The sequence below is a fragment of the Gallinula chloropus genome (genome assembly GCF_964237585.1).
Source record: "Gallinula chloropus genome assembly, chromosome: Z".
NCBI lineage: Eukaryota > Metazoa > Chordata > Aves > Gruiformes > Rallidae > Gallinula > Gallinula chloropus.
In genome coordinates this window covers 41,225,877-41,251,841 of record NC_140089.1, presented here as the reverse complement: position 1 = coordinate 41,251,841, position 25,965 = coordinate 41,225,877, and the positions used below count along the sequence as shown (strand labels likewise).

The window sequence follows — 25,965 nt, the reverse complement described above, 5'->3', positions numbered from 1 at the left end:
TCAGAATTCTTATAGCACAGATCACTACTATGCTCTGCCTTATATAAAGTGTCTTATACAAGTCAACCATAAAAGGTTGTATTTCCCTCAGTATAGATGCATAAATACGGGGTTCATATTTTACAGTATTATTGTTTGAGAAAAGACAGCAATCAGACCACTGGTGATGCAAAACTATGGGAGGTGACACTGATCAATTGTTGTTTGCTCAATATTAGTTTCACCGCTATAAGAAAACTAAGACTAATTTCTAAAACACTTGTGTATTTCAAATTAGAAAAGGTTTAACAACCCAATTCCTTTAGCATCAGTTATGGTTCATTGACTGTGGATAGAGATGGAATGAATCTATTAAACAAAAGACACTCCAGCAGTTGTAAAGAGGAAAGTAAGCCCAGCACAGTTCTCCTCCTTTGCAAATTATCCTAACCTGGAGCATGAATGCTTAGTTGCCACTGCTATAATCTAACAGTAGGTCATTTGTGCAGAGACTTTTATGCAAATATGCTCAGTGTCTTAAAAGTGGAATCTCTGCATCTGGAAAGATTCCTAATCACACCCCATGAGATTGAGAAGCAAGCACAGAGGCCTTTGACAGAGTTAGAAACGAAACAGAGCAGAGCATAAGTAGTGGTGACAGAATTTAAAAGCTATGATCTTTCTGGTTATATTCCTTAAAAATACTAATAGTATGTGCGATACAAAAGTCATATCCTCCTTGAACTCATCTCAACTGAAATAACATGTGAAAAAAATACCGTGAAAACCATTACTAGATAAAAGGTTGTTGTAAATCTGCTACTCTTCTCTCTTGATGTTCAGATCAACTTGAAATTTTCAACTGGATTTTAGATTGCCAGTGCATTTCCTTTTGAACTGATTGCTGCCTGAACATGTGAGTTCTGAAGAGAATTCACAGCTGTTGCTAGAACCTGCAATATTGGAATTATAATGCCACTCAAATTACACGGTGACTTCTTCAGAATTGCCACTTTCAGCAGGCTAACCTGGAAGATTAGATAATTACATACCTCATCTTCCCCACAGACACATTTACTAATTCTAAGCAACAGTCAGGTCACTTGTTTGATCTAGCTTGAATGTGTGTGAAAGAGGTAAAAAATTGTTAAATAAAAAAAGAGCATTCCATTTTCTGCCGTGCAAAATTCTCTCATCATCCTTTATTAATAAGAACTAATGTCAACCCTTTATTGCCTGCTCCCTAATTCCATCCCTAATGTTCATTGTTATGCTACAAAAACCAAAGCTTTTGTCCATGACATGGCTGAATTCCACATTCCCATCAGCCACTCTGAAATTCCACATGGTTTTGTTCAAATCATCACAAATTTGTGGTCACAGTTAACATTTCAAACTAACACCACCGTACACAGAACAGGAAAAATTAGGACATCAGCTTTCTTCCAGAACACTGGTAGTTTCTACTTCACAGAAGAAATAAAATTTGCCTGTGTTGACTGGCAGAATTATATCGTGGTCAGATTTTGACCTGAAGACAAAGATCATTTGATGAGCTAAATGGAGAAAATACACGGATCTGCACCTTCATTATGATGACTGCATCTGGGTGTTGTGTTCCCTGCACATTGATGTGCACTTTGATGTGTAGCATCTGAAGTGATTACTGTATCAGCGGGGAAATGGAAAAATATTTCCATCTTCTTTTCTGCATTCCCTGTCAGCAAACACAAGAGGTAGGTATGCTCTGTATGGTATATGCTTTGCCAAGGACACTTCTAGTTTTCACTTGCTTTTCTATCATACATAAGCATTTATGCTTCAACTACAAACAAGCTAACATGAAACTAAGTCAGATGAGCTTCCAGGTTCTGAAACAATTGCTACTGGCTAATCCCTGAGGGCTTGCTATAAATATTTATGAGTCTTCTATTTGGGGATGGGCAATGGCTATCAAATAATATCCAAATGTTGCACATTTAAGCTGTAAGGATCCTGCTCTTTCCTTTAACCTAGGTTTTCCAAAGAAAGATGGATAATGACAGCTGTGACTCAAGGGAGCAGCAAACTAGATGTCATGTATGAATAGATGCCTGGTAAGAGTCAGGACAACATTGAATAAAAATTGTTACTTTGAACTTTGGAAAGAACTTTTTACTTAGAATTTTATGAAGTGAAACCACAGTTTTAGAGTACTTCAGGATATAGATAATTATGGATATTGATTTGAACCCAAGCCCAAGCAGGGTGAGGGAAGGAGAATGACAGTTTTCTCACTCCTCAGATGTTCTTCCTGGCAGACTAAGAATGGCTGAATACCAAGAAACAAGGGTCTGCTCAACCCATTCCAGCTTTTTGGCATTTGATCTGAAGCACACCTCATGATCAAAAAGAGCATCACTGAACTGAAAGCTCAAAAACCTCCAATACAGTGTGGAAGTATGACTATTCTCTACAAGCTTATACTCACTGCAGCATAGTTGGGCATCAAAACTGTAAAAGAGCCCTCGTGCAATCATAAGCTATAAAGGCAAATTAGACATATATATATATTTTTTAATTTATTTTGGTTTTGGGCAGGCACTGAGCTGTGACACAGAGATCTCCACTGATTTCATGGTGCAGGTGTTAATGACTTTGGTTCAAAAGCATGAGAATAACCTTTCGGTTTTATTTCCTGACAGGGCAAAGGCCAGTGATTCTGGCAGGTCTATAGCTTCTGTAAATGTCTAACAGTTTATTAAGCATGCCAGAAACTGTCCATAGCATCCCTCTGCACTGATGTTAAGTCTACAGAGCCTCTTGAGAAACTAAAATGACTGAAGAACCCTGATCAAAGGGGATGTACCAGGGGACCTCATTGAGGAGGAAGAATACACATACAAGCTACCGTTACACAAAACACTAAAAGAGTAAAGCTAAACACCTGAGAAAACCTGAAACATCAACTTGTTCTGTTGTTGGCAGCCTGAGCTGAAAGGATGGCACTTAGTCCTGAAGTGTTCAGCAACAGTACTGGACTTGAAATTCAATTTAGCAGCAGAAAAAGTGAGTAAAAGAATTGTGTAGCCAAAAGGTAAACTATTAAAATTCATAAAACTGAAGGGGGGCAGGGAGGGGAAAGGCATATCAAAAGATAATCTGTGTTTTTTGTATGTTGCTTTAAATTCCTAAATATTTTTTTGCCCTTTAAAGAGCATCACTTCTGGCTAGTTAGCTGTAACACTTTTCACAGGTTTTGGTTCAATGACTTAGAAATTAAATCCTACTATTTCAGGTGATAGAATTTTTTCTAACCCTGAATCCAAATTGTTTCATTTCACAATGTGTACTCAGAGCAATCTAGACTCAATGCAGAAACAAATAAAGTACTTTTGCAAAATTTTTTATTAGCATAAAAACTTCAAAAATGGAATGATACTCCATGAAAGAGACAAAACCTTCAAAGTCATAGAAACATTTTTGTATGTAAACTATACTGGCAAGTTTTTTTTTTTTTGTTTTGTTTTAATTAGCTTTCTACTATGGAGTAGAACCATAAGTTGTTACAAGAATTCTTTGTAGAATTACAAGTTTAGAGCCTTTAAAAGCTAAGGGGATTTGATAGAAAAAAAATTATTTCTAAACCCCTTTTTTTTCTGTGCAAAGGTCATGTTTCAGTCAAAAAGTGATCGTGTTTCTTTTTAAACCTGTTTTAAAATGAGAAAGAAAAAAGTTTTGCTATAAAATCAGAATGCATTGTCCTGTAAGACAGGTCATTACAGAAGAAAATCAAAAAAATTATAGGACAAAGAAAGAATTGCACTAAAAAAGCCAAAGAGGAAGAAGAAAATGTCAGGTAACACATTAAAAGTTCCAAAACCCATTGAAGTTAATAAAATGCAACATCAAGTTGTACCTAACAATTTCCTCAACTTTTAGGTATGACACATCTTTTCTGGATTAAAGATCCTACATTCTTCAAAGAAAGACTGGAGAATCATCAGTGTTTGAAATACCCAAAATCCTTCCCACAATGTTTCAAGGCAGTAACACATGGCACTACGGTCATCTTCTGCAAGGCATCCTTTCAAGATGACAGCATTACAAAATGAGCAGCAAGAAAGGACCTGCAGCAATCTTAAGCATCAGTAGTTTAAGCTACAACAAGCTCTCAAAATCAGTTTGCCCTGTCTTTTGTCTGGGAGATTACAGAATATTTCTTGGCTTGCTACCCAATGGCTCTTCCCTCACAATTTTAACTACTGGATGACAGTTGACAACGAAGGACATGACACACCTTTGCTAATTGTGCAAACGTTTCATCAGGTCTTGCGGCTTTATAGGAATTCTCATTCTTCAGATGTTGGCAGAAGAGTTAATTCTTATTACAGTACTTAATCAATACATAAATATGTATTTCAACACAGAATTCCAAATTTAGCAACAAACCACAAAAAAAAAAAAAGAAAAGAATGAGAAGACTCCAAGCATTCCAGCGAATACAGAATGAAACACCACGTGAAGAAACTTGCAGAGATGTATCAGGGAATTAATGCCACAGAATTATAGAGATTTAGTACTGGGGTTTGGTGGGAGGTTTTTTCCCTGTGTCAAGGTAAACAAAAAGCTAAGTACTTTTGCATGTTACATATGCTTTGCTACAGAGAGTCTTGTTAAAGTACTGGCATTTTCTCCAGCTATCTGCAATTTCACGAATGGTTACATTCTGGGATTATTTTTTTTCCCCTCTATGAAAACAAAAATATTGATTTTAAAACAAAATTTATGGTAAGAAATAAAAATAACTAAATAAAACATTATTTCACACACCTAAGGATTTCAAGGGATATACAAAGTAAGTATGTAAAACTTGTGTCAAAAAAGGATAAATGAAAAATTAAGGAATGATGTTAAATGTTCCTTTCAAAATACATGTATTTTGTATTTTAAATACTTTTGTAGCCATTTAGTGTTTTTACACGATTTAGTTCCAGGAAACATGAAAAAGAATGTTGGAACAGAACAGATGAATCCATTTTAGAGATACTTCAGACATGTTTATTGTTAAAAAGAAAGGCAGACAAAATACTTTTGAAATATGAAATAAATTAAACAGCCAACAGCATTTTAACACCAATAATGACTGTACAACTCAGTAAAGTTTTACTAAACACATTTGAAAGCATTTCATCTAGCAAACTATAAATAAAACCTGTCAAACACTTATATAAATGCAAAAACATTAAATACACTTTATAGAAACATATCTGGAAATAGACTCTAAGTGACAATATTACTATTTCTTGATATTATTCAATACTATTTTCAACTGATGCCCAGTTGTATCTATAAGACTGTTTTTATTATAATATTTGCTCCTTTCTCTAGCATTTATCCCCATACAGTTTGTTTCCCACATTTTTGGTATCTTTTTTAAAAAATAAGAATTTAATGTCAGACAACTCAAATTTCTCAGTGGGAATTACAGCAGCAACATTTCATACTTGAATACTAAAAGAACGTGACAAAGGCCATGTATATCTTTTTTTACAGTCCATTTTATTCTAACTGTCATCATCATCATCATCATCATCATCATCATCATCACTACTACTGTGAGTCTTAGTCCATTCCCTGTAGGCCTGTCTTTTCTGAAAGCATGGTAAAGGAAGAAGAAAGCAAAAGTATTAGTTTAGAAGTATTAGTTTGTCTGGCAGATTTGTTAGTTAAAGCAAAATAAAAGCTGAGAAAACAAATTCTGAAGTGATATCCTAGTTTGGGACACAGTATGAGCACAATAAATCACGTACATCCTATTTCCTTTAACCAGCATGTGCAATCCCTAAATCACTAAAGTCAAATTAATTCCAATCTAATCCAGTAATCTGTTTAAAGTGCTACAATACAGTGACTGCAGTGGGGCCAGCCAGCAGAGTTCTATGCACAGAAATACTACAAAAAGGGGAGAAAAGCCCTTTTTTTTTTCCCTCCTACAAGAATGTACTACCCTATTCAAACTGCTTCAGATAGGGGATGTATCTGTAATATATTGAGTCTCATGTAAACCAACAAAACACCTCTAGAAACAGAAAAATTAAGAAGGAAAAACATGAGTAGACTTGATGGTAAAAATAAGATTAAGGCATCTAACATAGCAGAAATTAATTTTTTTTTAAATTACACAATTATTTCTCTTCCAATTTGAGTCTCCACAGGACGAACTACAACTCTGGAGCTTACAAAGTACATTTCTTCATGAGTAATTCATCAGTAGTGAAAACTAATATGAAGCATACAATTTTCAAATGATGGCAGCCATCACAAAATATGATGGGCATTATTACACAAGGCAATGCCATAATGCTCTTATAAGATGGATAATTGAAGGTGGTGACACGAAACCAGAAAACAAAGAAAAATTAAAATTAAATACTACCTAGCAGAATGTTTTAAAGGTTTCTCAAAAGAAAATCCCACCAACAACCAAAAACCAAATTCAAACATGCACAAATTTAAGAAGCAAAAGCAATGCAAAGACTTAAGAGAATGCACATTAGATCTGACTCCATTGGCTTGCTAGCATTTGTTTTAGTTGTATACTTTAAAATACATAGGGATGCTTTGGATTTAATTTTCTTACCAAAAAGAGGAGAAAGATTACCAATGAATTTATGCTGTTCATCAGCAGTAGCCCCTAACTATGCTCTAGTTAAGATAATACTGCTTTATAACACTAGCTTTAAATTGGAAAGCATGGGATGAAGCTACTTCATTAGAAGAAAGGTGAAAGCATACTATTTGTGACCAAAGAATTTTCAGAGTCTGAACTAGATCACCAGTGAATGGTATAGCCAACATAGCAAAGATACCCCAAATAGGACAATCCTCTTCTACCAGGAAAGACACACTAATGAAGTGCAGAAGAAACAGAAACAACCAGATTGGAACTGAACATAAAACAAACACCCATGGCAATTCTCAAAGTAGTCTAAAAATCCTCTCCAAAGGCTACTTCATTCTCACCTACTTCTCCAAAGAGTTTATTTCTGTATGACTTCTCCAACATTTCTCTGGCAACCTGTTTACACTCATGCAATCACCTACTACTATATTTCTTAGCCTTGAATGTATCTAAAATGCAGCTCTACTTCTAACAGAGGGAAAAAATAGAACCCTTTTAAGGTGCATAAGAGTCGAAATTATTTTGGCTTTCACATCCGAGTGAAATTTGCTTAAATGGCAGCTGTATCACTAAAGAATAACTGCTGGTAAGCATGTTGTTCATGCAAACAGTATCGAACTTCAAAACTCTTTACGTTCTTACAACAGTTGTAGTATGACATAAATAGAGCAATTTTAAGTGTGTTATAAATGATGCTTTACCTAAAATTGTAGTTAAAAAGTCACCGTGTATTATAACTTTACTGGAAAATGTATTATTGTGTTTATTGTCAACAGTTTATCAAAAATAAAAAGACAAAAGTCTTTTTAATTACACATATAGGCCTTTATCTTCTTTCAAAATGCTCAGTATTTTGCACAAACCTCTATAGATATACTCAAATAAATTATGGTGTCCTTCTCAAAGGTTTTGTCACAGAAAATAAATCACCAAAGAGTCCATAATCCTAAGAAATTAAATGAACCCCCTCGGCTACTGAGTTAATTGGTAAGGGCTGGTAGAGTATTTTAAAAACGGGAAATTCTGCAAAATATTATTTCAACATATGATGAGTTAAAATGTATGTCAAATTATCTTTTGTTTTCTTCACCTGTAACATTTGACTTCCAGTTCCATCTCTTAATCTGTAAGGTCTAATAACTCCATCTTCACCAAAGAAGCGAGGTGGGCGCAGGCTTATCACATCCTCTGATGAATCTGTAACTCTGACAAAGCAGCAAATTTCAGGTATGTGTCAGTATCTCTGCTCAGCTCTAATATTTATCAAAGGCCCCAAATTATTTTAAATACAAATTAAACTAAAATATTAGTACAGCAACAGTTGGTGTCTATATATGTACTTTTGCATACAAATGAATCTATGAGACAGAAATTTTTACTCAGAAATCTATTTCAGAGAACGGTTCTTAGAAAATTACATGACACAGGGGCAGCATACACCTGCAATACTTTACTAGTGTCTAATCATTGCACTTCAAAACTAAAGACATCTGTGTCATACAGAAGTTCTGTTCTGATATTTTTCTTCCATTTCTCTGATAAAGAACTTAAAGTGGAAAACAAAAAAGACTGGCGATCTTATGGCAGTAAAAGTGGTTAAGGCTGAGCCCTTCCTCGACACTGGTAGCTCCTCAGGGATTACACAGTCAAGAAAGGGAGGAAAAAACCAAAAAAAAAATCAGTGACATTTACAGACAGAGAGAGGAGTGAGAATATGAGAGAAATCAGCCCTGCAGACACCAAAGTCAGAGAAAAAGTCAGATCCAAATGCTGAAGCAGAGATTCCCCCACAGCCCATGGAGGTCCATGGTGGAGCAGATATCCACCTGTTGAAAAAAACATACTGGAGAAGGTGGAGGCACCTGAAAGAGGCTGCAACCCTGCACAGAGCCTGCACTAGAGCAGGCTCCTGACAGGGCAAGTAGATCCATAGAGAGAGATGCCCACGCTGGAGCAGTTTTGCTGGCCAGGCTGTGACACCATGGGGCACCCATGATGGAGTAGTCTGGTTCTGCAGGTCTGCACTCTGTGGAAAGGAACCCCACTGGAGAAGTTAAAGAACTACAACCCATGGAAACAACTCACAAAGATGGCCTCTTGTGGGAGGTACCCCACGCTGGAGCAGGGAAAGAGCATGAGGAGTCCTATCCCTGGGAGGGAAGGACCAACAGAGAACACATGTGATGAACCAACCCCCATTCCCCTGTTCAAACATCAGGCAGGAGGGAGAGAAAACCAGGGAGTGAAGTTAAGGCCAGGAAGAAAAGTGGGGGGCAGGGGGAAGAAGATTTTGTTTTATTTCTCATTACTCTGATTTTACTGGAATAAGTGAAACAAAAACACAATATACAACTACTAGTAATGTCTGTTTCATACCATATGTCATTCTTCATACTTATTCTACTTACTTTTTAATACCCTGAAATGTGCTGCTTGCCATGTCTATGATTCCTCCAGTTGGCCTAGCTACTGCTCCAACTAAGCCTTTTCCAACACCTTTGAAAAAACCAGCTGCTCCTTCTTTTTGAGCTCCTAAAACAATTAAGTGCAGCAAATAATTATAAAAGAGTTTTTCTACAATCTTGGTAAATATAATTACCATTTAATTACAAATATTATTCAATAGGCAACTAGTCTCCTCCACAAAAAGTTCACATAGAATTTAAACTAAATTTCAGTAGGGCTATAAAATCTTGATTAAAAATTTTATAACTCAGATCTAGAGTGCTTCACAAAAGATCAAGTATTCACCATCATATGAACAGTTAGTTCATCCTAAGATCAGAACTTACCTCTTATTGGTTTTGTAACTATTCCTGTTATGCCACTGACAAAACCCTATCATGAGAAACAAAAGAGAAATTTAGACTATAATTTTAGATTAAGTGCATGTGTTAGAGTATTCTACAACTGAACAGAGTTAGACACACCTGCTTCACATTGCCTACCTTCTCTTCTACCCTCGTTTATTTTTTGTTAAACTATCACTGAAATGTGGCCACATATTTGCAAAACTACAATTAGAGTAATAACTCTCTGGTAACTACTGCAGCCTCTACATTTGCTACTCTTGCCTGCATAAAATTTAGATTTTTTAAAATATTTTTTTCTCCTTACAGAAACTAATCCTTTTCCACCACGAGTGATGCCCTCTCTCAGACCAGTGGGCTGCCTATTCATGGCTTCTCTCCTTTTCTGTTGATAATCCTCATCCATAGTTATTGCAGCTACTCCTTTTGCCATAGCACCAGTGATTCTCGATGCAGCACCAGCTAATCCACCTATGGGAAAGCAACACAAAGTAAAATGCCCATGCAATGTACAAATACTTACTTATATTGATTATTATTAAGTATACTGCCATGATAACACTGAAACTTACCCACAGCTCCCCCAACTAGTGCTTTAAGTCCTAGTGCCATTCCTTCTATAAATTCTTCAGGACCCTGGATGGCTCCCTAAGAAAGAAAAAGGATGCATTTATGTTACAGTTCAAATTGTGTGCATTACATATTTTTAAGTCTTATGTGTATATTGGAACTTATATAAAACAAAAAGAAAACTGCAGAGAGCAAGTGAGAAAGTGTGAAAGAGTTCACACAAGCACCTGTGAGAGAACAAAAGACTGGTTTAGGATACTAATTAATTCCCTGATGTCTGTTTTTTTTAAGGTAAATGGGAAAAAAACCCAATTAATTTTAAAGTAAGAATTGTAAGGACTAGTCTTTTGTGAATTGTTAAATGAACTACCCTCTATGTTTCATCTCACTTGAGTTTTCCTGCACCTCTTACTGGCACTTTAAATTTAAAGTTCTAAATCTAAAACCAAAAAAAGTATTAATATGTCCAATTCATATCTATCTACTTGTGCTACATTTCATAAGTAGGCAACAGAGATTTTTACCTGGTAAGGTTCATAGAAGAATGCTTCCACTCCTTCAGACAAACCTCTTATGAATCCAAATGGATTACCCAAGACATCAAGGCCAAGAATAAGAACATACATCTGTTTAATAGCCTAAAATAAAAATATTTTTATAGTGAAAATATTTCAGAAATTAAACTAACAAAACTAGTGTACTATTCCCAGATTTTGAAAAGTGAACATAACATGCGTTTAATGTAAAAAATTCAACATTATTTTGAAAAGTAGTTGTTGTTTTATTTTAAAGGATTTAGTCAGCCAAATAAACATTATTTCTTACAAGAGTTTCACAAATAACTGACATCAATGATTTTGAGATTTTACAATGCAAGCACATTACCTGGATTTCTCTCATACTACAGGACAAAGTTTTGTTCGTTTGCATATACTGAGAAAACTGTTGACTGTCACTGTAAAATGTTGTAACTACATTTATATACAGTGTAATTGGATTTTTTTAAAAAGTTGAGCATCTCCTAGGAGGTTTCAAATTTTCACTCGGGAAAAGGAAGTGTCAGAGAACAACAGATAACTCACTCCCCAGTGAAAACCCTGTATAGCATTAGATTATTATGTCCAAAGAATCCCTTAATATTAAGGATGCATGGATGGATGGATGGATGGATGGATGGATGAGTGCTAATTCTCTTATGCAAAAGTTTATATCCTGGATTCTCTCCACTGGGTGACAGGACTTCAGCAATACACAAAGGCCAAAGAGGCATCATAAGTCATATATCACTAATGTCCATGAAAAAGCATTAATATTTTGATGCCAATTGCTGCATCATGTTTGCTTCCACTATCCATTCACCAAAGCTGTTTTGTTACCTGTGATCTTTGTTGTGTGCGTGCTCATGCGTTTAACGTCTATACAAACACACAATGCTGAAAGCAATTTTATTTATTTCCACAGAATCAAAGCGCACAGCACTGCTTTGAAAATATATATTGACCAAAATATTGAAATGTATTTATTCTAACCTGTTTTGAATAGTGTCTTATAACTGCTGATTGGAGCTGCTGTGTAGTACAGAAGTGATAGTTGAGTTCAAAGAATGCCAACCTGAAAAAAAAAAAAAAAGAATTAAGTCCTTATTATGCAGAGAAAAGTGAAATCTAACATATGTAATATTGGTTTAATCTTTACAGTCATATTTCAACATACTTAAAGACAACATCTTGTACATCTGTGAGTGTGGCCCCTATACTCTTCAGCAGGAGATTCAGGGACTGAAGTGGTATCAATTCATTCTTTCTTTCTTCTTTGTTACTATCTTCTCCTCCCGTACTGAGTGAAAAGCTTAAGTGTAGCTAAAGGGTAAAAACAGGATTGGGAAGTGGGAAACAAAAACATGAAAACAAGTAAGTTAACACAAGTTTTACACTGGAATAAGTATATATGAAAAGCCCCACCTCTGCAGACCTGAATCAGCTGATCTATTTGTTTCACAAAAATTCAGACGACAGTCTCAAAACAGAAAAATATTTAAGAAATTTGCTCAAAAGGCTCTATAGTGCACAATGGGTTCAGCAGTTTCCAAAATCAAAACAATTTATGGCTGTTTCTGATTCTATGAAGACAGCGTTATGTTCCATTCATTAACTTACGGTATAACAAAGCTTAACTATAGTTTATTTCAAAGATACACAGGTCATCTTGCAGAACCATTGCCACGTAATTCACAGCTCCACACTGACTTCATAGATCCTACAAAATACCACCACACTTTTTTTACAAAGTCAGCTACCCAATAAAAGAAACAAAGGCAACTAATGCACATACTATTCACATGTTGCACCTGAGTGTTTATGGTAATGGGGAAGTAAAGTAGACTTTATTGGAGTCAAAAAAGAAAACTGCTTTTCTAGTGAGTTAGTAATAATAAAGCAGAAAATGTTATTGCATATTGGCAGTACATGTTTTTAGAGATGACCTCATTCCCCAATCCACAGCGCTCTGTTAGCACACAAAATGTAGAATTTTTGCAAGCACATCAAATAACAATAACAAAAACACCACCACCACCATCACGTATGAAGAAAGCGATGTAGAGGAATGGAAGTGTGAATATTTTATGTGAATATTAGGTACATATTAATGTAAATTCTGTTAAGTTAGTGGTAACAATGGAAGCACTTTTCCAGGACATTTTTATTTGATTGCGCTTGTGTTTCTTCATTTCCAGTGACTACTATCCTGCAGGAGGCAGAAATTATTCAGTTAGAGAGCAAGCACAGGTGAAAAAGGTATACCTACCTTTATTGGGGAGATATGAAAGTATTCATACAAGCTGATTTGCGATGTATCCATTGAAGACACACTCATCAGTTCTTCTTGAAGAGATTCAACATCTTTCTTGAAAAGTTCTAGCTGTGAAAATATTAAAAAAATATGACTTTAAAAGGTAGAGTATACATATTTACCATGCACTTGTTAATCAGATTCAATATATTTGCTAATATTTATACCCCATGATTAAAGTCAACATTTTAGTGGACTACAACCACCAAAATCAGAATCTTCTTTTTAAAATTCAAAACAGAGAACTTTGTATGCTTGAGACAAAAGTAGGAAAACGGTAGTATATCTAATACATTACACCATGCAAAAATAGCAAATTTACTTAGTTGAAAATATCTACTGAACTAAACCCAACAGTTTTAGACAATTTTTACATTCATTTATTCGGCTGTAATTACTGCTTGAACTTATATACCAGATACTAATTCTCTTCTTGCTCCAGAATGCCTTCTAATTTTCCATTTATATTTAGAGTGGAGCAACTTTTTTAAACTTATCTCCTTATTTTAGTATAATGCCTGAGCAATAATACTTTTTAAATCTCTGATGTGTAGATATGGGGAAATAAAAGCAAAGTTGCCTTTCAGCATAGTTTACACTTCCCACAGTAAGACAATACCTTTTATTGCCCCATCACAAAGCACCTTTTTGCTCTGCTCATCCAGGAAGATCTTTTATGTAGATATTTCTTGTTAAGTTTTCACTAGCAGCATTTTTGAGTTACAGAGAAAAGTGATGCACTTTCTGCTAAATAATTTATTATCAGTTTGTTGTGTATTGATATTCAAATTTCAATTCTTTTAACAAGAACGTCATGCCTAATATATATTGGACCTGCATTGTTTACTGCCATTTTTGGTTTTCTTTGGCAAATCCAGGAAATTCTTGCTACTCTGTTGCTTTGTGGTAGTAGCTAAAGTTTTGACTATTATTTCCCAAACAATCTCGCACTTTATACTATTATATTTTATTTCTACTGTTTCTATGTATAAAATCCTCTCATTCTCCTTGTACAGTAGTTCAATTCCCTCCCACTGACCTCTCCACTTACTGTCAACAACATCATCTGCAATTTTATAATTTTGCATAAAATTACCAAAGACACTTTAACTTTCTAATGAGCCTCTCTCCCTATATATTTTATATTCTTGTTCTCATGAGAAGTTAGTTTTTAGTGATTTCCTGGCCAAGATTCCATCCCCCCCAACCCTCATTTCCCCCTCAAATAAGGTACACTAAGGAAAAGAATATTGTTTTCACTTCCTTTCTTTCTTGGGTTCTTAATTAACTGATTTTTGGGGAGCATTTGTAACACCAAAGAGTCAAAAATGGATTTAGTATTGTTACCTCAGGTAACAGTAACTCTTGAAAACTTCATGGCTTCATATTAGCCCCAGACACAGCAATTGACTAGTGTTATGGGCACAGAAGAACAAGTTGGGTTTTGTACTTTTTACTTTAAATACAAGTTGAATAATTACCAACTTAAAATCTATTCATCTTTAAGCAACGAAAGTTTTCTACCTCTTGGTCACTTGGCACATCAGTTTGTGTAAAGAATTCAACCAGTGCATACAGGAAGCCAAGATCTAATCTGAGGTCCATCTCTTGAATGAGGACCTTAAAATACCTACATGTGAAAAAAATACCAATTATTAAGGTGTTTTGCAGAAATCTGTATCACATAAAACCGCTTATGCATTGACTTCATGTGCTTCTTTCTTTTTTCTTTTTTGAGGGATTCACCATTACTCCTGAAAAGACAGCTTCCCATAGTGATGGTTACATAAATACATTTCCTGTAACCAGAACTTTTGTAATTAAGTATCATCATTTAGCACTCTATACAGCACCATTACACAGAGTTTTTTCTGTATTAAAAAAAAGTCTAAAAACTTGCATTAATAAGACACTAAAAAATCCTTGCTTTACTCTGCAATTAGGTGGATAATAAAGGGGGCTGAGCTTTCATCTCTAAGTGCTCTGGTCTTTCCAAGAATGAGTTGGTGTAAAATTATCTTGCATTATGTTTGCCCCTATAATAATTTTAAAGCTTGATTAAACATAATCAATAGCAAAAGAGATGGAACATGTCAAAATACTTACTTAATGTGAGATATTTGTGAATGTCCTGCAGTTCTCATGACAATACTGACATCAGTAAATGGTTTTGGTGCTATGAAGTTGTAAAATAAAAAGATCAGCACGGAATTTTATATGATATATATACCTTTATATTTTTAATCTGAAAATGTCATATATGTTCAGGATTTTCTCAATCCTGTAAAGTAGGATTATATAATGGATATGACTGGCAAACAACTAAGTCAGGAAAAAAAGCAGGAACAGAAAAGGAACAGGAAGACAAGGATGAAATGGAACCTCAAAAAATCCATTTCACTGATCTCTGAAAATGTATCATTTTCACTTAAAAGCAAATTAATATTGATATAATCTTAGATTGATATGATTTTCCTAGTCATAGAATAAGATTGTCCAATGGCTGAAAGAAAATAAACTAAACAGAAAAAAACCCAAAATAAAAAACCCAGACAAACAAAAAGAGTTCTGCAGAAATATGTAACTGGGCATATTTAGAACACCTGGCATCTTACTAGCTTCTGCACAAAATTACAGACAGAATTCTTCATCTCAATCCAGAACCCCTCCCGAGTACTTTGGTCTTCCTTCTCAAGTGACTTTACTCTGAATGAGTTAACAGAAGACCGCAGTTCATCACATAGTATACTGACATTGAACTTTCTGTGATTCAACCAATGAAGAAGTCAGGAGGCAATATACAAAACAAACAAAATATAATTTGCCATTTATAGCTTAAAAATGGTGCTTCTCATAGCAGTTCTTAGTTCAGACTGCCACTGGCACACATTTCTTATGAGCTAAGATTATTTCAAATTGTTCACTAGATCATCCATTGAATGCAAGGAAAGAAAGAAAGAAACAACATGATTAAGATAAGCTATTTATGTGGGGAAGCAGGGGAAAATCAGATGACTACCAATGTAAAGTGAATCCTCACTGCGCCAGAACTCCAAACGTCAGTAATATAGAAATGGTGCAGCAGATTCACTACCATCAAGATAAGCAACAATTTGATCTTTTCTTGTGTTCAGCAGGTAACTCTTCTATATTAGTCAGTATTAACTTTTAGTTGTGGCCTGAATGCAACTGCCATAAGCCCATTTGAAGTTGCATCAAAATGTAACTTTCACATGAGACTCCCCAAGAGCACTGAATTAGTCTGTCAAAAAGATGTGCTTAAAAGGTATAATATCAGCAGATAAAAGAAATTCTTTCTTCTGACTCTTAATTGTTTAAATGGCTTTCTGTTTATCTTCTTTGTAGAGAAAATTGCTTCCCTAAGGTCAGTATTTGTGTTATGTATAGTCAGTAAGCTTTTAAAGACTTCATTTGATAAAAGTGACATGGCTAACTTCAGTACAAGCAAGTTATCCTGTGACTTTAGAAGTAAGGATTATGTTAAACTAGAACAACAAACCTGAATCCAAGGTGATGGACTTTGGAGGTTTAATAGGATAGAACACAAAGGGAAATATGGCTCCAGGAATCTGGTTTTGGATCTAATAGGGGTAAGGACAGGACAAGGTGCAGCACATTAGCTTTTCAATTCTGAAATATTTTTAAATCAGGACAAATGCAATAATTATGAACATTACCTGTAGCATTCCACAAAATCAGAAGCAAAGAAAAAAAAAAGCCATTACTGTGGTTCAAAATATCTCTATTTTCAAAATTAAATAATCCAATGCAAATACTCAGAAAAGCTTTTGTAAATTGGTGATAATAAATGACCCACAGAATTTTTGTAAAGTATTTGTTCTAAAAAACTTGGGGCATATGCAAGATAATAAATTGTACCTATTTTTTAATGGTTGCAGATAAAAACTACAAGAAAAAACATGGGACGTGAATGGTAAATGTCTTTCCCAAATAGTCAGAGTTCTCTGGGGTTTTTACACAGAAGCATTTAAGTAGTATTTCCGAAGATTAAGAACCATTGATGTAAAGACAATGAGAAAAATTAAATTTAAAAAAAAAAGTCCAAACAAATGTAAAAATAAATCAAATTTTCCATAAAAGTTGCTTTTTCTTAGTAATTTTTTTTTTTTACAAGACTCACCTGTATCCTGTAAATTTGAATTCTGAAAGACTTCTGATGTGCAGATGAATTATATTCTACTTTTAAAGCTGGTAGATAATTCCTTCTGATGGGAATCTCATTCGGTTGTTGAATTTTCATGTTCATTCCATTGGGAGTTAAACACACCTATGGTATTATTAAAGAAAAATTGGTATGCTATATGTTTAAAAAGACTGCTTTTTTACAGTATCTTTAAAATTTACACTGTTCATTGGCATTGTAAAGATAGCTTAGCAGTAAAAATTTCACAGTTTTTAAGTCAGATATCACAGATTTCCTTCATTTAAAAACAAAAAAAGATTTGTCATAAATTTCAATAGAATTAAAACTACAGAATATTGCATTATTTGGGGGATTACTAGTATCTAACATTTAGCTTTCTAGAGGCAAGAGAGTAGCATAATGTAGCTGTCTATGACAGAGATAGAAATCAGCTTATTTAACTATACCATGCTCATTTACTCATTAGAATTGTGTTGTAGGTATCTAGAATCTATCTATAGACAAGGAACATAATGTGCTTCCACATTCCAGAATAATTTCTGGAATTATTTTTTCCTATGTATGTGGTTGGATGACACAGTTGAATTATCCCTCAATAAGGTACTGGAAAAATACAAGATTTTGTGCTAAACCAAACAAATCAACCAGTCCAGAACTAACACTCTGCCCTACTCCCTGGCAACAAATGAACAAATGCAAAGCTCTACTGTAGATTTATGCATATTTAGCACCTGCAAAAACGTTACACTTTAATTTCAAAGTTAGAGGTTAACAACAAAAAGTCTATAGCAAGCTTTCAAACATTTATGGATTTTTTTTACAAATATTTTTTCCCCTAAACAAAGAAGGGTTTTCAAATGGATTAGGTAACTGTTCTCAGTGGAAGTTTCTTCAAAACTTTCTTCTAAGATAGCAAAAGTGAAACACTGTCTTTTTCCTGTGTGTACATATAAACTATAGAATTACAGAACTATCAGCATTACCAAAACATTTGATTCCAACTCAATGATCTTATTTTCTGAAGGAGTTAGCTCGCTGTAGTCTTTGAATTCTTGTTCTAATTTATCAGTTTGCTTAATACTCATTGGTCTCCATCTTGACTTCTTCTTGGGTTTTGTCTCCCAAACCACATCAGAACTTTGAAAACAAAAGAAAGGACCAAGACAGAAGCATTAGCTTTTTCAAAACAAGTTTTAAGTACCACAATATAGCTTTAATAGGATATAACTAGGGAGTGAGGAACTACATTAAAAGGTATTTCTGCAGTAAAGGACCCAAATCACCCAGCGCCTTCTTGGTATTAAGTGGAAACACGTCTCTCCAATACAATGCAACAAAGAAAAAATAACAAGTCTGTGTAACTCCCCACTTTGATGAACAGTATGTAAGAATTCTTAATTAGGAAGCTTAGTTTCAATAGTACTGCCATCCATTATTCTATAATCTCAATGTAGCTTCATGCATATACTGCTGCAAGTGTTTTGGCATAGGTGAGTTTAACTTAAGTTCTGCCTCTTCTTTTTCACAGCTGGTTTTGTCACCCCTTCTGTCTAAATCAATAGATGGTGACTTTTGTTTATATTTCCTCTACCGATTTTAGGGGTAGAGAATTGGGTTAACTTATCATTTTGTTGGGTTTTTTAATCATAGATTGATTTTAGGACTTTTGTCTCTTACTTACATTATTATGAGGTCATTATTACGAAAACAACAAAACAACTAATTGTCCCTAAAAGACATTGAACTCTCTTCTGCTTCTTCCATTACTTTTGTGAGAAGCCCTCATATCTGACGTCCCCTTACAGTCAAACATGACCAGGTATAAACCAACACCATTAGGCAGGTGGGGTATATTTCTTCTTTCCACAAGTTACTCTATAGCCCACAAATAGATAGCTTTCCAGACAGTCTCCTAATCCAATCCCTTTTCCAACCCCTTTCTACAGCTGAGCCTGTGTTCAGATAATTTGACAGCAGAACCATCAAAGAACCCTTTTCCATTCTTTTTATAACAAGACATTCTCAAATGGCAACATTCTCAGTAACAGGATTTCCTTAACCATTACCAAGGAATAACTGTTATACTTAGAAAAAGGTTTCAGGAGTTTGACATCTCAGGGTTTAAAACAAGAAAACAATACCAACTATAAGCACCACTAGAACACTATCTGTGGATGACTGCTTCCAAAATCACACTGGTTCGGTTAAATTTGGAAGTGACTTTGAATCTTGGCAGTTAACTGCCACTTTTTGTAGTGGTTCAGCCCTGGCTGGAGGCCAGACGCCCACCAAAATCAGTCTATTACTCCCCTTCCTAGTTGGATGGGGATAAAATATATACATCGAGAGGCTTAGGAGTCAAGATAAGGACAGGGAGAGATCACTCTGTCATCAACGACGTGGGCAAAACAGACTCAACACAGAGCGAAAGAAAGAAAACTACCTAACTTATTACACTACACTACAAACAACAGTGAAACCGGAGTTGGGAGCGTGACCAGATCTTAAAACAAACACAACCAGATCTTAAAACACTTTCCCCTCACTACTCCCTTCTCAGCAGACTCCAGTCAGAATTTTGCTCCCTTCTTCCCTCCCATTCGCAGCACGGTTGGGGCAGGGACTGGGGAGAATGGGGTTCTCGGTAGCACCTTCCCCCCACCCCTCCATTCTAAGCAGACTTCCCTTTAGCCATGATCTTGCTCCCTTCTTCCACCTGCTCGCAGCACAGGGGGGCAGGGACTGGAAAAAAATGGGGTTCTAGGTTACTTCTTCATGAGCTGTTTTCCTCTTCCGGATCTTAAAACACCTCTAACCTTCCCCCAACTCCCTTCTTAGCAGACTTTACTCTAGTCATGATTTCACTCCCTTCTTCCCCCTGATCGCAGCACAGGCGGGCAGGGACTGGGAGATGGGGGCTTCGGTCAGTCCCTTGTTTCCTTTTTGGACGGGGGTAGAGGGGAAGGCATTCATTCCACACCCTCCACCTGCTGCACCATGGGGTCCCACCCACGGGAGACAGTCCTCCACGAACTTCTACAACGTGAGTCTCTTCCCCCATGGCTTTATCTCTTCCTTCAGTTGCCCCGCTGTGGGTCACTGCTATGGTGGGCTGTAGTAAATCACAATGTCTCTCAGTCCCAGTCCTCCATGGGGTTACAAGCCTCTCCCCAGCAAACCTGTTCCAGTGCAAATCTCTCTCTCTCTGTAGGTTGCAAGTGCTGTCAGGGGCTTGCTCCAACGTATGGTCACAGGTGTCTTCTCTAGGTCTCCACCTGCTCCACCCAGCGTGGAGCCCCTCCATGGGCTACAGGTGGGGTCTCGGCCTTTTCCATGGGGACACCCACTCTACCATGGGATTCTCCACAGGCTGCAGGTGCATTCTTCTCTCCGGCACCTGGGGCGCCTCCTCCCCCGCCATGTTCCAGCCTTGGGGTCTGCACAGCTCGTTACATCTTCTCGCTCCCTCCTCCGCTGGCAAAACGCAGCTGCTTTTGGGTTGTTTTCTCCTATATGCGATCCTCAGAGGCGCTCGACTATCTCTCGGGCCACGACTTTGGCCTTGAATTGCTCCTTGTTTATAGTTTAGGCTGGCAGAAACCTGTAACTGCTGCTTAAAGAAACCGTCTCAGCAGCACAGCCTCACAAAACTGCAACACTTTTAATGGAGCATTTCCATTGCCAAGATAGTCGTCAGTGTCCAGCTTCTCAGGTGAGGGCACCAACTGTGATTTTCATTGTGAATGGTAGATGTGAATACATGAAGAATATGTGTATGTAAAGTTTTTGCTTGTTTGTTTTGCAGTGTGGTGCAAAAAACAGAGAAAAACCACCGTCACTCCAGCATCCTCAAGGCTAAGAATATACTGAAGTGTGTGGTGCATGGCCATGATATAAAAGCATCCCCTGGGCTTTGTATAAACCCCTGTTTTGAATATATGATAGCACACATTTTTAAGCATTACACAGTTTCTTATCTGCTTTCCCCTGAAAGGTTGTAGTAGAAAACCTGAAGTACTAGACCCTTAAAGTGGCCATAACTTCTCAGTCGCCCTGAAAAGAACTGCAAGCTACTACTGCATCAAAATTTTCCACAGAATTCAACGACTGATTCTGTAGTGAAGACATAAAAATTCACTAACTGCCCACAGATCTTTCTCCTTAAAACTCTGATTACCACTCCCCAAACTACACGGACAGGAAATGCTTGTGTTCAAGGCACTGGGAAATTTGCCACTCAGGATTACAATTATATACAGCAAAACTATGTACATTCAAATACCAAAAGTATGTGCATTAATATAAAAAACTGAAAACATTTCCCTTTAAACAGGAAAGCATAATGATTTAGTACTAAATACTCTCACACAAATTCTTTTTCCTCTTCCATTGCATCCCAAAATAAAATTGCATGAGTGAAAATACCTGGAGTTAGATAGTTTAGGCTGTTGCACACAAACTAAATTACCTTGTAATTCCAATGTAGGACACCTCTTGCTTTGTGTAGTTATTAACCAAGGAAATTCCAACATCTTGCAAAGACAGAACAATTTCTTGTTCTGCTAACTCTGCTTTTACACTTTCGTATGTCAATTTAAATACATTCTCATCTTCAGTGATCAGGACAATACGTTGCAAACCTTCAAAAAATGACACCAAATAGACCACCTTTCTGCAATCGAAGTGGAGTATTTCCATTTTGTCCTAGAAGCAAGAGAGGAAAAGTTTTTACAACTCTCTTCATCATTCTACTGCATAAAGAAATGCAAAAACTCTTGGCAAAACTATAGAAGACATTTTTTAAAGACACAGGAAAAGAATAAAAAAAATCATTATGAAGTTTTACAGCTCACTCTCTCACACACATGCTTGTTACTATTTCTGTGTTTGAACCTCAGGTATAAGATTGCTGATCATACTCATTACATACAGAATTTCATACACACACTGATGAACAGGTTAACAAATTAGAATTAAAGGGAGAGTTAGATAATAGATGTACTTCTTTTGGGGTAATTTCTTCAGTTCTGTTTCCACATTTCCATTTCAATTTTCTAGATCCTGCTGGGTCTGCCCAAGTATACAGTACTGCCTTATTTGGCTGAAGACAGTCTTCTAATTCACTGAGGGAGCTAGAAAAAAAGTAATATTAAATTAAAATGTCAATGAGTATTTCATCTCAGTGACTTTTTTGCATTCTAGCATGTCAACAAGAACATTCTTTCAAGTAATGAAAACACTCTTTGCAGCTCCCTAAAAGGAGCCTTCTCTAGGAAGGGAAGTAAAAGATGTAGGTCCTGATCTCTTTTCTCTGTGATCCAGTGATAAGACGCATGAACAACTCAAAGCTGTACCAGAGAAGGTTTAGACTGAACATTTCTTTACTGAGAAGGTGAGTAAATCTTGGTACAGGCTTCCTAGAGAAGTGGTCAATGTCCCAAGCCTGTCTGTGTTTAAGAGGCATCATACTGCCCTGAATCACAGAATCAAGAATTGTAGGGGTTGGAAGGGACCTCAACAGACCAATGATTCCAACCCCTCTGCCAAAGCAGGTTCCCTAGGACAGGTCGCACAGGGAGGTGTCCAGATGGGTCTTGAATATCTCCAGAGATGGAGACTCCACAACTCCCCTGGGCAGCCTGTCCCAGGGCTCTGTCACCCTCACTGTGAAAAAGTTTTTTCCCATGTTGGTGTGGAACTTCCTGTGCTCCAACTTGCAGCCATTGCCCCTTGTCCTGTCTCCACAGACCACTGAAAAGGGGCTGGCCATTGCCCCCTGCATGCCATACTTCAGATATTTATAAACATTAATAAGGGCCCCCCTTAGTCTTCTCTAGGCTGAACAGTCCCAGTTCGTTCAGCCTCTCCTCATAGGGGAGATGCTCCAGGCCTTTAGCCATCTCTGTATCCTTCTGCTGGACTCTTTCCAGGACATTCCTTTTTTATACCAGGGAGCCCAGAACTGGACACAATACTCCAGGTGGGGCCTGACCAGGGCAGAGTAGAGGCGGAGGATCACCTTCTTTGACCTGCTGGCTATACTCCTTTTAATGCACCCCATTGGCTCTCTTGGCCACCAGGGAACACTGCTGGCTCATGGCCAACCTGTCATCCACCAAATAACACATTTTAACTTTTGGTTAGTCCTGAAGTGGTCAGGCAGATGATCTAGATAATCACTGTATGTCCCTTCTAACTGAAATAGCCTATTCTATTCTTAACAGGTCATTATAAAAGTTACATATAAACTTATTAGATTTACACTAGGAATGCCCAAGAGCCAGCTAAAAGGATAAAAATCAATTATCTTTACAAACAAAAAACCAACAAATTACTGTATTCTTCACACAAATAGGAACATACAGCTGCAAGCTTAATTTGACCAGCAGCTCTTCCACTTTTCAAGTTAAAAAACATATATGTCTTTACCAATGTTGCTCTAGTTGACTGAAAGGAAAAAAAATGGTAGAGGCCATTCAGCTTTTCAAAAGAAACAGGTCAAGAATGCTGTAGATATGCTTGGATTCCTCAGACCTGCCCATTATCTACATATATTAGTAAACCATTAAAAGTCATTTCAGCGACCAGTATAGCTGCATGCAGTTGCAGAACCAAATTTTGGTTGATTGCAGATTAATTCACATTTGTTAAAACAGTTTTGATCTGGCTTGACAAAATTTATGTAGCTACCTACCCACTTTTCAGTCCATTCCCTCATCTCATCCCATAAGTTTTTTAACCCATTAATTCAGCTCAATTTGAAACAAATATACTAGAATAGTCAAAATCTCAAATCTAATTACATTCACAACCCATTTGCTAGTTATTCTTCACAGCACCTGCACAGTTCCAGAAGAGGCAAGCACACCCTTTGCCCCACACCTGGAATTGTAAAGGAATCTAGAGAGCAAAGCTACAACATTCTTCATATGAAAAGAGAACAGCACGATTCGTTTGCTCACAAAACAGCTTCTTTAGAGACAAGCACCTCGTACTACATAATACTGCTCTGTTAACAATTCTTTCTCTTCAACATGCAAGCAAGAGATTTTTGGGGGCTCTGAAAAAGTGAGTGATTTCTGAGAAGAGGCTTCTTAAAAAATAGGCATGTTTCCACTACACGAAGTAACAGTTCACTTGTCTACATTCAGACATCCACATCAAAACTCTTCTTACGTACCTTTGTCCATACTCAATAATCTCCTCTTTAGTGTGGTTTATCAACAGAAATGGAGCTGCGCCATCATGGTAATTAGAAAAGGTAATCACCGTAGAGTGTTCAGTCAGGTTAACATCCACTGTAATTCCCCCAAGCTATCAAATGTAAAAGTTATAAAGTAAACAATAGTGGAATTAATTTCTAGCAATGCAAACGCAACTCACATCTTTTGGAAAAACTTTCATATTCATGAGATAAAACCATCAAATAGTCAAATAACCAACCTGTTTTAACATATCTTTACATTTATTTACCTGATCTAACTAGTAGGTAACAGGCACTGCACTTAGTAATCAAAACTACTGAGGAGTACTGTACTGTCAAAATTTAGGTTGGTATGGGAGGGAGGAATCTCCCTTGAACCATTCATTCTCATTAATGCCCTCCAAAACCTTGTACTATTAAAAACACTCAGGTATTTAAAAAATGCTGCTAGGTGAGACTACATGCAACACAAAAGTAAATTTAGTGGAGTCAAAGTTACTTTTTCAAGTAACTTAGTATTACTTGAGAAATAATGTAAATACTTCTCAGCCTCAGAGAGAGATCACTAGCAAAACAATGTTTCACCTTATGTAGATCTGCTGTGCAGAGAAGTGGTTGAAGCAAAACACCTACTTGTATCCATGTGCAAACATACAGGAAAGAGACCACAGAATGCGAGTAATTCAATTGCATATAAACAGTCTTCTCCCCAGCTAAGACTTTGCAACATGTGATTGTATGGGAAAATAAAAACCTTTCATAATGGAAACTAAATGGTTACTAACAAGGATTTGTTGGGGTTTTTTTAACTAATTTCTGAAGGTAATTATTTACCTTGTTGTCCAAATGCAGCAGCAGACAGTTTTCCTGCTTATCAAAATTTATCTTCTTTGGGGGGAGAGCAGAATTTTCAACTCTAACAAGCAATTTGTTGGCATCATTTTCAGGCCAAAAGGGAATGCACTAGGAAAAAAAAAAAAGCAGATATTCAACGGCATTCACCTTAGCCTGAAGTTAAGCTGATAAAACTCTCCCCAAAAGTGTAGAAAGTTGGATCAGAAACTACTAAAAAACCTAAAATTACTTACTTACCTGAACATAATAAATTGAAAAGATGTCAGAAATAATTTAGTCTACAGTGAAGACATGGAAGAGTTAGAGAGCTAAAAGCGAAGAGAGTAAGACTTCACATTCACATGAAGCAGTAGATTTGAAATGGATTATATATAAAAGCCAGAGCATGGTTACAACACTGAAATGGCCAGGCTTGTTTTTTTTAAAAACAAAACCAAAAACAAAACAAACAAAAAACCATTAAAATCAAACAATAATACTATTCTTCCTTTCAGAGACTTCTTGTCAAATAAGTATAAATTACAAGTCAATTTTATAATGACACTCAATAACAAAAAATGCTATTAGCATTAATAAACCCCATAGATGCTTGAGTTTCGCAGGATATCGGCACACAAGCTGTTCTTTTGAAACACTTCATATTATATAAAAATACATATACATACATACATACACACACATATACATATGAGATTATAAAACATACATAAATAAAATTATGGAAGCATTAGTCAGCTAAATCCAACAGCATGTTCTGCTATTCGCATCCACAATTAATATCACAGTCATTCTGGGTTTAAAAATTCCACAGACATCTCTCTTCAACAGTTTGCATACCAAATGGATA

The 25,965-nt window shown here is 36.3% G+C and overlaps 1 protein-coding gene across 1 annotated transcript in view; it reads right to left on the bottom strand.

The window, feature by feature from the left end:
* Positions 1-25,965, bottom strand: part of VPS13A (vacuolar protein sorting 13 homolog A) — a gene marked incomplete at its 5' end in the record, with an annotated part of 100,106 nt that overhangs the window by 7,400 nt on the left and 66,741 nt on the right. The window contains 18 exons of the mRNA XM_084277968.1: positions 7,734-7,848; positions 9,052-9,175; positions 9,436-9,481; positions 9,761-9,924; positions 10,026-10,101; positions 10,548-10,661; positions 11,553-11,634; positions 11,737-11,882; positions 12,829-12,942; positions 14,398-14,503; positions 14,980-15,049; positions 16,394-16,475; positions 17,036-17,182; positions 18,043-18,196; positions 21,528-21,763; positions 22,062-22,191; positions 24,240-24,373; positions 25,098-25,226. Coding sequence (XP_084134094.1) covers positions 7,734-7,848; positions 9,052-9,175; positions 9,436-9,481; positions 9,761-9,924; positions 10,026-10,101; positions 10,548-10,661; positions 11,553-11,634; positions 11,737-11,882; positions 12,829-12,942; positions 14,398-14,503; positions 14,980-15,049; positions 16,394-16,475; positions 17,036-17,182; positions 18,043-18,196; positions 21,528-21,763; positions 22,062-22,191; positions 24,240-24,373; positions 25,098-25,226 — 2,169 coding nt within the window. The remainder of the gene's footprint in view (positions 1-7,733; positions 7,849-9,051; positions 9,176-9,435; positions 9,482-9,760; positions 9,925-10,025; positions 10,102-10,547; positions 10,662-11,552; positions 11,635-11,736; positions 11,883-12,828; positions 12,943-14,397; positions 14,504-14,979; positions 15,050-16,393; positions 16,476-17,035; positions 17,183-18,042; positions 18,197-21,527; positions 21,764-22,061; positions 22,192-24,239; positions 24,374-25,097; positions 25,227-25,965) is intronic.